Genomic DNA, 14,100 nt, shown 5'->3' with positions numbered 1-14,100 from the left:
TTGAATTGATGCTGTCGTAATGACATGCTGAAAAAATAGCCGATCTGCAACGTTGTGAGCTTGTAGATCGGCTATTTTCAGCATGCAACTAATTGTAAAATGACTTATACTGGATCTCTTGTCCACTATAGTCCCTTCCTAACATTTTAGTCTAAGTCTAGTTTTTATTTGTTGACTAAATTGTCAATATATTTAGTCTTAGTTTTAATTTAGTTTTAATTCAGTTTTCGGCAGTGAAAAAAAGTAGTCGACGAACAATTTTCGTCATAGTTTTAGTCGACGAAAACAACAGTGAGCGAGGTGCCGCTGAGACTCCGGGCCTCAAAGAGACAAAGACCCGGAGCTCTGAGACTCCGGGCCTCACAGAGACAAAGACCCGGAGCTCTGAGACTCCAGGCCTCAAAGAGACAAAGACCCGGAGCTCTGAGACTCCGGGCCTCAAAGAGACAAAGACCCGGAGCGCTGAGACTCCGGGCCTCAAAGAGACAAAGACCCGGAGCGCTGAGACTCCAGGCCTCAAAGAGACAAAGACCCGGAGCGTCTGAGACTCCGGGCCTCAAAGAGACAAAGACCCGGAGCGCTGAGACTCCAGGCCTCAAAGAGACAAAGACCCGGAGCGCTGAGACTCCGGGCCTCAAAGAGACAAAGACCCGGAGCTCTGAGACTCCGGGCCTCAAAGAGACAAAGACCCGGAGCTCTGAGACTCCAGGCCTCAAAGAGACAAAGACCCGGAGCTCTGAGACTCCGGGCCTCAAAGAGACAAAGACCCGGAGCGCTGAGACTCCGGGCCTCAAAGAGACAAAGACCCGGAGCTCTGAGACTCCAGGCCTCAAAGAGACAAAGACCCGGAGCGCTGAGACTCCGGGCCTCAAAGAGACAAAGACCCGGAGCGCTGAGACTCCGGGCCTCAAAGAGACAAAGACCCGGAGCGCTGAGACTCCGGGCCTCAAAGAGACAAAGACCCGGAGCTCTTTCTTCATTTTCGGACAAAAAAAAAAACATTCTGCGTTAAGAATTGAGGACAGCTGTGCACTTAGGAGGAGGCTCCTAAGACCACTGGTTCACTTAGGAGGAGGCTCCTAAGACCACTGGTTCACTTAGGAGGAGGCTCCTAAGACCACTGGTTCACTTAGGAGGAGGCTCCTAAGACCACTGGTTCACTTAGGAGGAGGCTCCTAAGACCACTGGTTCACTTAGGAGGAGGCTCCTAAGACCACTGGTTCACTTAGGAGGAGGCTCCTAAGACCACTGGTTCACTTAGGAGGAGGCTCCTAAGACCACTGGTTCACTTAGGAGGAGGCTCCTAAGACCACTGGTTCACTTAGGAGGAGGCTCCTAAGACCACTGGTTCACTTAGGAGGAGGCTCCTAAGACCACTGGTTCACTTAGGAGGAGGCTCCTAAGACCACTGGTTCACTTAGGAGGAGGCTCCTAAGACCACTGGTTCACTTAGGAGGAGGCTCCTAAGACCACTGGTTCACTTAGGAGGAGGCTCCTGAGACCACTGGTTCACTTAGGAGGAGGCTCCTACGACCACTGGTTCACTTAGGAGGAGGCTCCTAAGACCACTGGTTCACTTAGGAGGAGGCTCCTAAGACCACTGGTTCACTTAGGAGGAGGCTCCTAAGACCACTGGTTCCCAAACCTTTTCATGTCAAGGATCCCCAAATTGACACTCATTAGCGCGCGGACCCCCCATTTGAAAACATATGCCAGGGACCCCCATCATAAGAGAAGACTTTCACGGCTCTAGCAGTGATCCTCAACCCGTTTAATCTCAAGGACCCCCAGTTTGACATGCATTAGTCTACGGAAACCCCATTTAATGGCATTTCTATCTCTGGGAACCATTTCTATCTCTGTAAAATCAAAGTTATTTTAACTCTGAGAGTGTACAAATTGTACATTGTTTTGAGCATTATGTTATACTTTAGCTATTGAAAAATAGCAGATCTACAAGCTCGTAGATCTGCTATTTTTTGAACAATCTTGAAAATGTGGCGCAAATATTTGAATACATATTCTTTCAGAGTGAACGTTTGTAACTCTTTGCTTCTGGCGGGGGAGTCCCTGGAACAACATATAGTTACAGACCCATAAGGGTCCATTTGGTTCCAAACTATCATTTAGCTCGGGTCCTCCCTCAAGGACCCCTGCCTTAGACAACCCCTGTGCTAACTCAATAATGGTCTCACAACCCCTTTGAAATCTCTGTCCACACAAATAAGATTAATGTTATGAAGCGCTATACTCTGGGGGCGACTATAATACTAGCAATGTTGGGAATAACTGAACGTTTGACATTTGTGATATTCTTCTTCATAAAAAGCTCAGACACAACAGAGACATGTGCGAGGCGGAGCTTAGCTTACTTGCATCCCCATGAATCCCATGACAACAGAGTTGATTGTACCCAGAACCCCCTCTGGGTCGAAGGGCTGTGTGGTCCGATACATCTCCTGGAAACACACCGGATGAGAAACGAGCAAACCACGTTAATCGACGGCACATTAATTCGTTCCTTCCGCACGTGGCTTTGTCATTTGCATGATTGACGAGGCATGATATAAGATGCTGTACCTTGCACGTGGGGTATCACAACATGATATAAAACGCTGTACCTTGCACGTGGGGTATCACAACATGATATAAAACACTGTACCTTGCATGTGGGGTATCTGAACATGATATAAAACACTGTACCTTGCATGTGGGGTATCTGAACATGATATAAAACACTGTACCTTGCATGTGGGGTATCTGAACATGATATAAAACACTGTACCTTGCATGTGGGGTATCACAACATGATATAAAACACTGTACCTTGCATGTGGGGTATCTGAACATGATATAAAACACTGTACCTTGCATGTGGGGTATCTGAACATGATATAAAACACTGTACCTTGCATGTGGGGTATCTGAACATGATATAAAACACTGTACCTTGCATGTGGGGTATCTGAACATGATATAAAACACTGTACCTTGCATGTGGGGTATCACAACATGATATAAAACACTGTACCTTGCATGTGGGGTATCACAACATGATATAAAACGCTGTACCTTGCACGTGGGGTATCACAACATGATATAAAACACTGTACCTTGCATGTGGGGTATCTGAACATGATATAAAACACTGTACCTTGCATGTGGGGTATCTGAACATGATATAAAACACTGTACCTTGCATGTGGGGTATCTGAACATGATATAAAACACTGTACCGTGCATGTGGGGTATCTGAACATGATATAAAACACTGTACCTTGCATGTGGGGTATCTGAACATGATATAAGATGCTGTACCTTGCATGTGGGGTATCTGAACATGATATAAAACACTGTACCTTGCATGTGGGGTATCTGAACATGATATAAAACACTGTACCTTGCATGTGGGGTATCTGAACATGATATAAAACACTGTACCTTGCATGTGGGGTATCTGAACATGATATAAAACGCTGTACCTTGCACGTGGGGTATCTGAACATGTTGTCACCGAACATCCAGCTGTCGATGTATCCTGCAGCTCCGCCAGTGCAGTTAGGGTAGAGGCCTTCATCGCCAATTCCACCAGCTCCTAAATAACCTCTATTAAGGAGAAATAACATTATATATACAGTATATATATCACAGGAGGTTTTCACTGTGGGGGCCCAGGCCCCCAGGGGGGGCAATTGGACAGGGGGCGGGGGAGTATCACACACACACACACACACACACACACACACACACACACACACACACACACACACACACACACACACACACACACACACACACACACACACACACACACACACACACACACACACACACACACACACACACACTTTCTTACTTTCTTTCTTTCTTTCAAATTCTTATTTTTTTCCGGCTTTCGCCTTTTATTTAATATTTTTTATAGAGAGACAGACAGTAGGCTGACAGGAAATGAGGGAGAGAGAGATGAGGGAGTGACATGCAGTAAAGGCCGTCGGGATCGGGAGTCGAACCCGCGGCACACTGCCAGACTCGGGCTACCGGCCAAGGTGCCTGGACCGCTGAGCCACGGCCCAGGATGGACCGCTGAGCCACGGCCCAGGATGGACCGCTGAGCCACGGCCCAGGATGGACCGCTGAGCCACGGCCCAGGCCTCAATTTATTTTCAATCCATTTCACAAAAGGGCGCAGCAGGGGGTCCTTGACATGGAACCAAAGTACTGGGGGGTTAAACCCAGGGGGGCAGTCAGACAGATATTCAACCAGGGGGGCAGTCAGACAGATATTTAACCAGGGGGGCAGTCAGACAGATATTCAACCAGGGGGGCAGTCAGACAGATATTTAACCAGGGGGGCAGTCAGACAGATATTTAACCAGGGGGGCAGTCAGACAGATATTTAACCAGGGGGGGAGTCAGACAGATATTTAACCAGGGGGGCAGTCAGACAGATATTTAACCAGGGGGGCAGTCAGACAGATATTTAACCAGGGGGGCAGTCAGACAGATATTTAACCAGGGGGGCAGTCAGACAGATATTTAACCAGGGGGGCAGTCAGACAGATATTTAACCAGGGGGGCAGTCAGACAGATATTTAACCAGGGGGGCAGTCAGACAGATATTTAACCAGGGGGGCAGTCAGACAGATATTTAACCAGGGGGGCAGTCAGACAGATATTTAACCAGGGGGGCAGTCAGACAGATATTTTGTGAAGCCACTAAGGAAATCGGGACTTCCTGAGAGTTCATATAATGGCCTGTTGTGGCGCTGTCATTGGGCCCAGAAAAACCCCATAGCCCCATAGAAGTCCATGTATTTGGGCCCAACTTCACCTAGACTGTATTACCTTAATAAACATGGTCATGAATACTTTCTGCTTCCAGTCACTAGTTTAAAGTCTCATTTCTAATGTCATAATATTCTTTTTGGAAAATTATGGTCCCATTTATTAAAAAGATTACCATGAAGTCGCATATATTCTGAGGGGCGTGGCTACCGTTACAGTCTATGAACGGGAGCCACCCCCCGTTCAGTCAAAATAAAAAGGGGAAGTCCCGCCTCGTTGTCTGGGGCAGCCAATGGCCAGCTGGGCCCAAACGGAGCCAGCCAATGGCCAGCTGGGCCCAAACGGAGCCAGCCAATGGCCAGCTGGGCCAAAACAGATCTAGAAATATGGCGACTTACAGTACAGTGCAAGGAATAACAGGCTTCATTTTACGTCCATGTTAGACCCGGGGAACGCTTTGTCCATATTTTTTACAGTCTCTGGTTAAAACACAAGAGCTGCAGGACAGGCATCAGTGCCCTTGTTTCCATCTCACAGGCTTAAAGGGACACTTCAAAGCTGGAAGAAACTCAATGTTAATCAGTGAAGTATTTTTAGTTAATAATAACAGTAGCACAATTTGAAATTTGTCCTAAACATCATTCAAAGAAGCTCTGGTTACAAAAGGAAACCCCTTTTGGTGTTTTAAGCATTATGTTGTACTTTAGCTATTGAAAAAAATAGCAGATCTACAAGCTCATAGCACTACGAGCTTGTAGATCTGCTATTTATGAAACAATCTTGAAAATGTTGCGCAAATCTTCGAATACATATTCTTTCAGAGTGAACGTTTGTAACTCTTTGCTTCTGGCGGGGGTCCCTGGAACAACATATTTTCCAGATGGGGGGTCCGCGGCCAATTACATATATTTTCGGGGGTCCTTGACATGAAAATGTTTGAGAACCACTGATATAGAAACATGGGGATTTTCAGAAAACTGTCAGGATTCAGAAGACATTTTGTAGAAAAACATCCTCGGGTCTAAATGGGTTTAAAAGCCATTGTATTTCAAACCAGCCATGCCATGCAGGGGTCAGGGGGGGAGAGAGAGTGAGAGAGAGAGAGAGGGAGGGAGAGGGAGGGAGAGAGAGAGAGAGAGAGATGGGGACGAGAGAGAGAGGGAGAGAGAGAGAGAGAGAGAGAGAGAGAGAGAGAGAGGGAGTGAGAGAGAGGGATGGGGACGAGAGAGAGAGAGAGGGAGAGGGAGAGGGAGAGGGAGAGGGAGAGGGAGAGGGAGAGGGAGAGGGAGAGGGAGAGGGAGAGGGAGAGGGAGAGGGAGAGGGAGGGAGGGAGAGAGGGAGAGAGAGAGATAGGGAGAGAGGGAGAGAGGGAGAGAGAGAGGGGGGAGGGAGAGGGAGAGAGAGGGAGAGGGCGAGAGAGAGGGGGAGAGAGAGAGAGGGATGGGGACGAGAGGGTGACACAGAGCGAGGAAGATGGATCCCTCTCTCCTCCTCGCCTCTCACTGCACACGACACCCTGGGATTGGCTAATTACGCCCTCTGAAGCTTCCAGCGCACGCCCATAAATCACGGTGGCTCATAACGCCAGCGACACACAGGGTTCAGCGCTGGGGAAAAAGTACTCAGATGGTGTACTTAAGTAAAAGTACCAACGCTTGCAATGTGGAACTATAGCAGGCCTCACTCACACCTTCGCAACAGACTGATGAATGCTTGTTGTATACAAATACATCTTGCCCCAATGCATTTCCAATGGGAGTCACATGGTTTGACACAACATTTGTGTTGTATGAGGGCGAGGGGGGCATGTTTACCCAGGGTAACTGGACTAAGGAAAGGAAAGGTACTATGTTTACCCAGGGTAACTGGACTAAGGAAAGGAAAGGTACTATGTTTACCCAGGGTAACTGGACTAAGGAAAGGAAAGGTACTATGTTTACCCAGGGTAACTGGACTAAGGAAAGGAAAGGTACTATGTTTACCCAGGGTAACTGGACTAAGGAAAGGAAAGGTACTATGTTTACCCAGGGTAACTGGACTAAGGAAAGGAAAGGTACTATGTTTACCCAGGGTAACTGGACTAAGCTCAAGAACTTGTTTACAGCCAGGCCCTGCTCATAGAACATTTCATGGTAGGGGTTCAATGCCTTGTCCAAGGGCACTTCAGCGGTGGTAATGTTAACGTGCCGGTCCGGGGATACGAACTACCGACCTTCCGATATCAACACCGCTTCCGCAAAGCGTTGGGCCATGGACTTGGTGACTCACGTGGGGCAGTGGGGCACCGGCATGAGGAAGGTGATGGACTTGGTGACTCACGTGGGGCAGTGGGGCACCGGCATGAGGAAGGTGATGGACTTGGTGACTCACGTGGGGCAGTGGGGCACCGGCATGAGGAAGGTGATGCCCAGCCAGATGCTCTCCAAGGTGAGGATGAAGATCCACTCGGGCCAGTACAGAACCACGTCCTGGACCGGGTTCCACCAGTGATGCTGCAGAACATCACACAGCATTTATGGAAAGTCCAACAAAAAAAAAAAAGAAGAAAAAACAGTGTTGGAAAAAAAAGTACACTCACATCTTTTACTTAAATAAAAGTAGCAATACTGCAATGTAGAATTATACTCCGTTTACAAGTAAAAGTCCGGAATTCCAAATTCACATGAGTAAAAAATAATAAAGTGCAAAAGTATTCGTATCAAAACTTTGGTACTTAAAGTACCAAAAGTAGAACGTACTGTTTATCGCGACGCATTGTGAGCTTGTAGATCGGCTATTTTCAAATGGCCAAAATGTACCGGTATATATATATTTTTTTTTCAAAATATTTTTGTCATAATAATCTAAATATACAAAGTAAATAGTAACTAAAGTTTTCACACACATCTAGTGCAGTAAAAGTATAATATGCATAAAATTGGAAATTTTGAAGTTGTACTTAAGTACAGTACTTGAGTAAATGTACTTAGTTACTTTCCACCACTGGATGCTGCGTCATACAGGATTTATGTCAAGACCAAAAACAATACCGCTGCATGTCTCCTGGAAGGGAGGCATACTATGATCCGACGGAGCATTGGGGGTCGGGAGAGGGTTGGGGTTAGGTTTAGGTGTCTGCCCCGGGGGAGGTTAGGGTTAGGGTGAGGGTTTGAGGTAGGTTTAGGTGTCTGCCCCAGGGGAGGTTAGGGTTAGGGAGAGGGTTGGGGTTAGGTTTAGGTGTCTGCCCTGGGGGAGGTTAGGGTTAGGGAGAGGGTTGGGGTTAGGTTTAGGTGTCTGCCCCGGGGGAGGTTAGGGTTAGGGTGAGGGTTTGAGGTAGGTTTAGGTGTCTGCCCCGGGGGAGGTTAGGGTTAGGGAGAGGGTTGGGATTAGGTTTAGGTGTCTGCCCCGGGGGAGGTTAGGGTTAGGGTGAGGGTTGGGGTTAGGTTTAGGTGTCTGCCCCGGGGGAGGTTAGGGTTAGGGTGAGGGTTGGGGTTAGGTTTAGGTGTCTGCCCCGGGGGAGGTTAGGGTTAGGGAGAGGGTTTGAGGTAGGTTGGGTTGGGGTTAGGTTTAGGTGTCTGCCCCAGGGGAGGTTAGGGTTAGGGTGAGGGTTTGAGGTAGGTTGGGTTGGGGTTAGGTTTAGGTGTCTGCCCCGGGGGAGGTTAGGGTTAGGGAGAGGGTTGGGGTTAGGTTTAGGTGTCTGCCCCAGGGGAGGTTAGGGTTAGGGAGAGGGTTGGGGTTAGGTTTAGGTGTCTGCCCCAGGGGAGGTTAGGGTTAGGGTTTGAGGGAGGTTGTCGATCGGACCAATGCTCTGTCGGACCAAAGTATAGTAACCCTCCTGGAATGGGCCTTCAGAGGCTCCTGGAATGAATGAACAATACCCCCCATGTCTCCTGGAATGGGCCTTCAGAGGCTCCTGAATGAATGAACAATACCCCATGTCTCCTGGAATGGGCCTTCAGAGGCTCCTGAATGAATGAACAATACCCCATGTCTCCTGGAATGGGCCTTCAGAGGCTCCTGAATGAATGAACAATACCCCATGTCTCCTGGAATGGGCCTTCAGAGGCTCCTGGAATGAATGAACAATACCCCATGTCTCCTGGAATGGGCCTTCAGAGGCTCCTGGAATGAATGAACAATACCCCATGTCTCCTGGAATGGGCCTTCAGAGGCTCCTGGAATGAATGAACAATACCCCCCATGTCTCCTGGAATGGGCCTTCAGAGGCTCCTGGAATGAATGAACAATACCCCATGTCTCCTGGAATGGACCTTCAGAGGCTCCTGGAATGAATGAACAATACCCCCCATGTCTCCTGGAATGGGCCTTCAGAATGAAATGCAAGTAGTCTGATGATCTGATCTGCTCACCACTCCCAGAGGGACCTCTTTCTGCCCCCACAAGGTCTGCATCAGAGACAGCACAAAGTAGGTGAATCCCAGACGCTGCAAAACCCCAGGTACCCTGAGCCAGGACCAGGACACTGAACACACACACACACACACACACACACACACACACACACACACACACACACACACACACACACACACACACACACACACACACACACACACACACACAGTTACATGAACTATAGTGGCACCATGTGTACATGTTACACAAATATTGACAAAAGGCCGTAGCTCTAATAATCTGATCTGATAATACAGATCAAATAAAACGGTGTGTGTGTGTGACGCTGCTATATCCCCGCTGACTTGAGAGACTAGCTCATTTTGGGTGGGAACCCCTTTTGGTGTTTTAAGCATGATGTTTAGCTATTGAAAAATAGCAGATCCACAAGCTCATGAGTTTGTAGATCTGCTATTTTTGAGAAATCGTGAAAATGTGGCACAACTCTTTGAACATTTATTCTTTCAAAGCGAACGTTTTTAACTCAAAGCCTTGCTTCTGCAGGTGGGTCTCTGAAACAACATATTTTCAGATGGGGGTCGGCGGTCAAATACATAGTCCTGAAAATGACATGAAAATGTTTGAGAACGACTGACACAGAAACATCAGAAAACCGTCAGGATTTTAGAAGACATTTTGTAGAACCGTCCTCAGGTCTTAAACGGGCTAGATGGAGGCACAGGAAAAGGAAAGGTACTATGTTTACCCAGAGTAACTGGACTAAGGAAAGGAAAGGTACTACGTTTACCCAGGGTAACTGGACTAAGGAAAGGAAAGGTACTATGTTTACCCAGGGTAACTGGACTAAGGAAAGGAAAGGTACTATGTTTACCCAGGGTAACTGGACTAAGGAAAGGAAAGGTACTATGTTTACCCAGGGTAACTGGACTAAGGAAAGGAAAGGTACTATGTTTACCCAGGGTAACTGGACTAAGGAAAGGAAAGGTACTATGTTTACCCAGGGTAACTGGACTAAGGAAAGGAAAGGTACTATGTTTACCCAGGGTAACTGGACTAAGCTCAAGAACTTGTTTACAGCCAGGCCCTGCTCATAGAACATTTCATGGTAGGGGTTCAATGCCTTGTCCAAGGGCACTTCAGCGGTGGTAATTTTAACGTGCCGGTCCGGGGATACGAACTATAGCGACCTTTCTGATATCAAGACCGCTCCGCCAACCGTTGGGCCACCGCTGCCACTGCAACGGAAAGGGTTGTCAATCAGCCCATCTTCTACACGGGGACATCCAGGAGGGAGAGTGTTATTCCCTGAGGGGCGTAGAGGGTGATGGACGGGGTGGCGTGGTGTGGAGGAGGAAGCAGCCGGTACGTCCTGCCCTGTCGGATGTGAACGCCACACCACGTCAACGAGGTGGGGAAGCTAATCAAAGATCCCCTGTTATCTCTAACGGCGGCTCGCGACAAATTGGGGAGGAAAGAAGGGATGGTCTTCGGGATAGGCTGAGAAGATTGATGGTAATCTGCACATTAGTTAATTGAAAACCTCTTTGCCGCATAAAGTGCTGTAAAAAACAATGTAATCCCCAATCATTGATCGGGCCAAATCAAATAAAGGAGGAGGAGGAAATCTCTCTTCTCACAGGAAAAGATAGAGCTGTTCCAATGACTAATGACACATTTGTTAACCCATTTTGGACGGAGGTGTTTTAAAACATTATGTTACACTTTAGCTATTGGAAAATAGCAGACCTGCAAGCTCGTAGCGCGCCACCGAGTGGCGCGCTACGAGCTTGTAGGTCTGCTATTTTTGAAAAATCGTGAAAATGTGCCTCAAATCTTTTAATGTATATTCTTTCAGAGTTTCAGTTTTTAAACTCAAATCTTTGCTTCTGGGGGGGGGGGGGTCCCTGGAACAACATATTTTCAGTTGGGGGGTCGGCGGCCAATTACATATAATTTTTGGGGTCCTTGACATGAAATATTGAGAACCACTGATATAGAAACATGAGGTTTTTCAGAAAAGATCTAACATTTTAAAAAGACGTCAGGCCTAAATGGGTTAAATCTGCAAGTAACACCCTTTGACAGATTCCTTTATCAGTCATCCACGACGTCAGATCAGAGTTCAATAAAAAAGCTTTCCCTCCGAACCCCACATGACACACTGACATCACCGCAACATTCATGCTTTCAACTTCAACATGCACACATACAGTATGTACAGTAACCCATCCTTACAGTAACCCATCCTTACAGTAACCCATCCTTACAGTAACCCATCTTTACAGAAGGATCAATACTGCATTGCAAACAGTCTTTTTCTTACACGTTCAATATCATTTAAAAAGTGAAAGCAGCTGAACCCCCCCCTGCTCAGCGGAGCACTTTTACAGACACATTGAGGAAAACAATACTCCAAAGTGCCAAAGTTAAAAGACCAGAACTGAAGCGAGTGGACAGAAAGCTGGTCAGGTGTTATTTAATTTGACACCTAAATCTTTTTTACCTTCGGTGAACTGTGAAACATGTGACTCTCAATAATAGGTCAACATTTTAGCAAAAACAGATCCAACATTTGGCAAAAAAATATAACATCCAGCAAAAATAGCAGATCGACACACAACACAACATGCTATTTTCGTATTTGACATACAACAATGTCTACAGGGTTTATGTGGCTAACTAGAGATTGTAAATATGAAATATGTTCACTTGCATCTTTAACACCAACTCTAGTGCAATGTGCCTATAGCTGCCTGCTTCAAATAATACCAACTCTATAGTACAATGTGCCTATAGCTGCCTGCTTCAGGCTCCAGAGGGCCACTATAGTTCCACACTCACTCCAGAGGGCCACTATAGTTCCACACTCACTCCAGAGGGCCACTATAGTTCCACACTCACTCCAGAGGGCCACTATAGTTCCACACTCACTCCAGAGGGCCACTATAGTTCCACACTCACTCCAGAGGGCCACTATAGTTCCACACTCACTCCAGAGGGCCACTATAGTTCCACACTCACTCCAGAGGGCCACTATAGTTCCACTCTCACTCCAGAGGGCCACTATAGTTCCACACTCACTCCAGAGGGCCACTATAGTTCCACTCTCACTCCAGAGGGCCACTATAGTTCCACACTCACTCCAGAGGGCCACTATAGTTCCACACTCACTCCAGAGGGCCACTATAGTTCCACTCTCACTCCAGAGGGCCACTATAGTTCCACTCTCACTCCAGAGGCCCACTATAGTTCCACTCTCACTCCAGAGGGCCACTATAGTTCCACACTCACTCCAGAGGGCCACTATAGTTCCACACTCACTCCAGAGGGCCACTATAGTTCCACTCTCACTCCAGAGGGCCACTATAGTTCCACTCTCACTCCAGAGGGCCACTATAGTTCCACACTCACTCCAGAGGGCCACTATAGTTCCACACTCACTCCAGAGGGCCACTATAGTTCCACTCTCACTCCAGAGGGCCACTATAGTTCCACTCTCACTCCAGAGGGCCACTATAGTTCCACTCTCACTCCAGAGGGCCACTATAGTTCCACTCTCACTCCAGAGGGCCACTATAGTTCCACACTCACTCCAGAGGGCCACTATAGTTCCACACTCACTCCAGAGGGCCACTATAGTTCCACTCTCACTCCAGAGGGCCACTATAGTTCCACTCTCACTCCAGAGGGCCACTATAGTTCCACACTCACTCCAGAGGGCCACTATAGTTCCACACTCACTCCAGAGGGCCACTATAGTTCCACACTCACTCCAGAGGGCCACTATAGTTCCACACTCACTCCAGAGGGCCACTATAGTTCCACACTCACTCCAGAGGGCCACTATAGTTCCACACTCACTCCAGAGGGCCACTATAGTTCCACTCTCACTCCAGAGGGCCACTATAGTTCCACTCTCACTCCAGAGGGCCACTATAGTTCCACACTCACTCCAGAGGGCCACTATAGTTCCACACTCACTCCAGAGGGCCACTATAGTTCCACTCTCACTCCAGAGGGCCACTATAGTTTCACTCTCACTCCAGAGGGCCACTATAGTTCCACTCTCACTCCAGAGGGCCACTATAGTTCCACTCTCACTCCAGAGGGCCACTATAGTTCCACACTCACTCCAGAGGGCCACTATAGTTCCACACTCACTCCAGAGGGCCACTATAGTTCCACTCTCACTCCAGAGGGCCACTATAGTTCCACTCTCACTCCAGAGGGCCACTATAGTTCCACACTCACTCCAGAGGGCCACTATAGTTCCACACTCACTCCAGAGGGCCACTATAGTTCCACACTCACTCCAGAGGGCCACTATAGTTCCACACTCACTCCAGAGGGCCACTATATTTCCACACTCACTCCAGAGGGCCACTATAGTTCCACTCTCACTCCAGAGGGCCACTATAGTTCCACACTCACTCCAGAGGGCCACTATAGTTCCACACTCACTCCAGAGGGCCACTATAGTTCCACACTCACTCCAGAGGGCCACTATAGTTCCACACTCACTCCAGAGGGCCACTATATTTCCACACTCACTCCAGAGGGCCACTATAGTTCCACTCTCACTCCAGAGGGCCACTATAGTTCCACACTCACTCCAGAGGGCCACTATAGTTCCACACTCACTCCAGAGGGCCACTATAGTTCCACACTCACTCCAGAGGGCCACTATAGTTCCACACTCACTCCAGAGGGCCACTATAGTTCCACTCTCACTCCAGAGGGCCACTATAGTTCCACTCTCACTCCAGAGGGCCACTATAGTTCCACACTCACTCCAGAGGGCCACTATAGTTCCACACTCACTCCAGAGGGCCACTATAGTTCCACTCTCACTCCAGAGGGCCACTATAGTTCCACTCTCACTCCAGAGGGCCACTATAGTTCCACTCTCACTCCAGAGGGCCACTATAGTTCCACTCTCACTCCAGAGGGCCACTATAG

General features: G+C 48.0%; 1 protein-coding gene across 1 annotated transcript in view; it reads right to left on the bottom strand.

The window, feature by feature from the left end:
- LOC310865868 (heparan-alpha-glucosaminide N-acetyltransferase) overlaps positions 1–14,100 on the bottom strand; it is a gene marked incomplete at both ends in the record, with an annotated part of 52,176 nt that overhangs the window by 12,672 nt on the left and 25,404 nt on the right. Inside the window, 4 exons of the mRNA XM_083775076.1 lie at positions 2,373–2,459; positions 3,483–3,606; positions 7,156–7,277; positions 9,135–9,247. Of these exons, the coding sequence (XP_083631202.1) occupies positions 2,373–2,459; positions 3,483–3,606; positions 7,156–7,277; positions 9,135–9,247 (446 nt within the window). The remainder of the gene's footprint in view (positions 1–2,372; positions 2,460–3,482; positions 3,607–7,155; positions 7,278–9,134; positions 9,248–14,100) is intronic.

This window comes from Protomyctophum parallelum, assembly GCF_964188405.1.
Source record: "Protomyctophum parallelum genome assembly, chromosome: 10".
Classification (NCBI taxonomy): Eukaryota; Metazoa; Chordata; class Actinopteri; order Myctophiformes; family Myctophidae; genus Protomyctophum; species Protomyctophum parallelum.
Note: the sequence above shows the minus strand (reverse complement) of the source record. Positions and strands in the feature narration are given on the sequence as shown.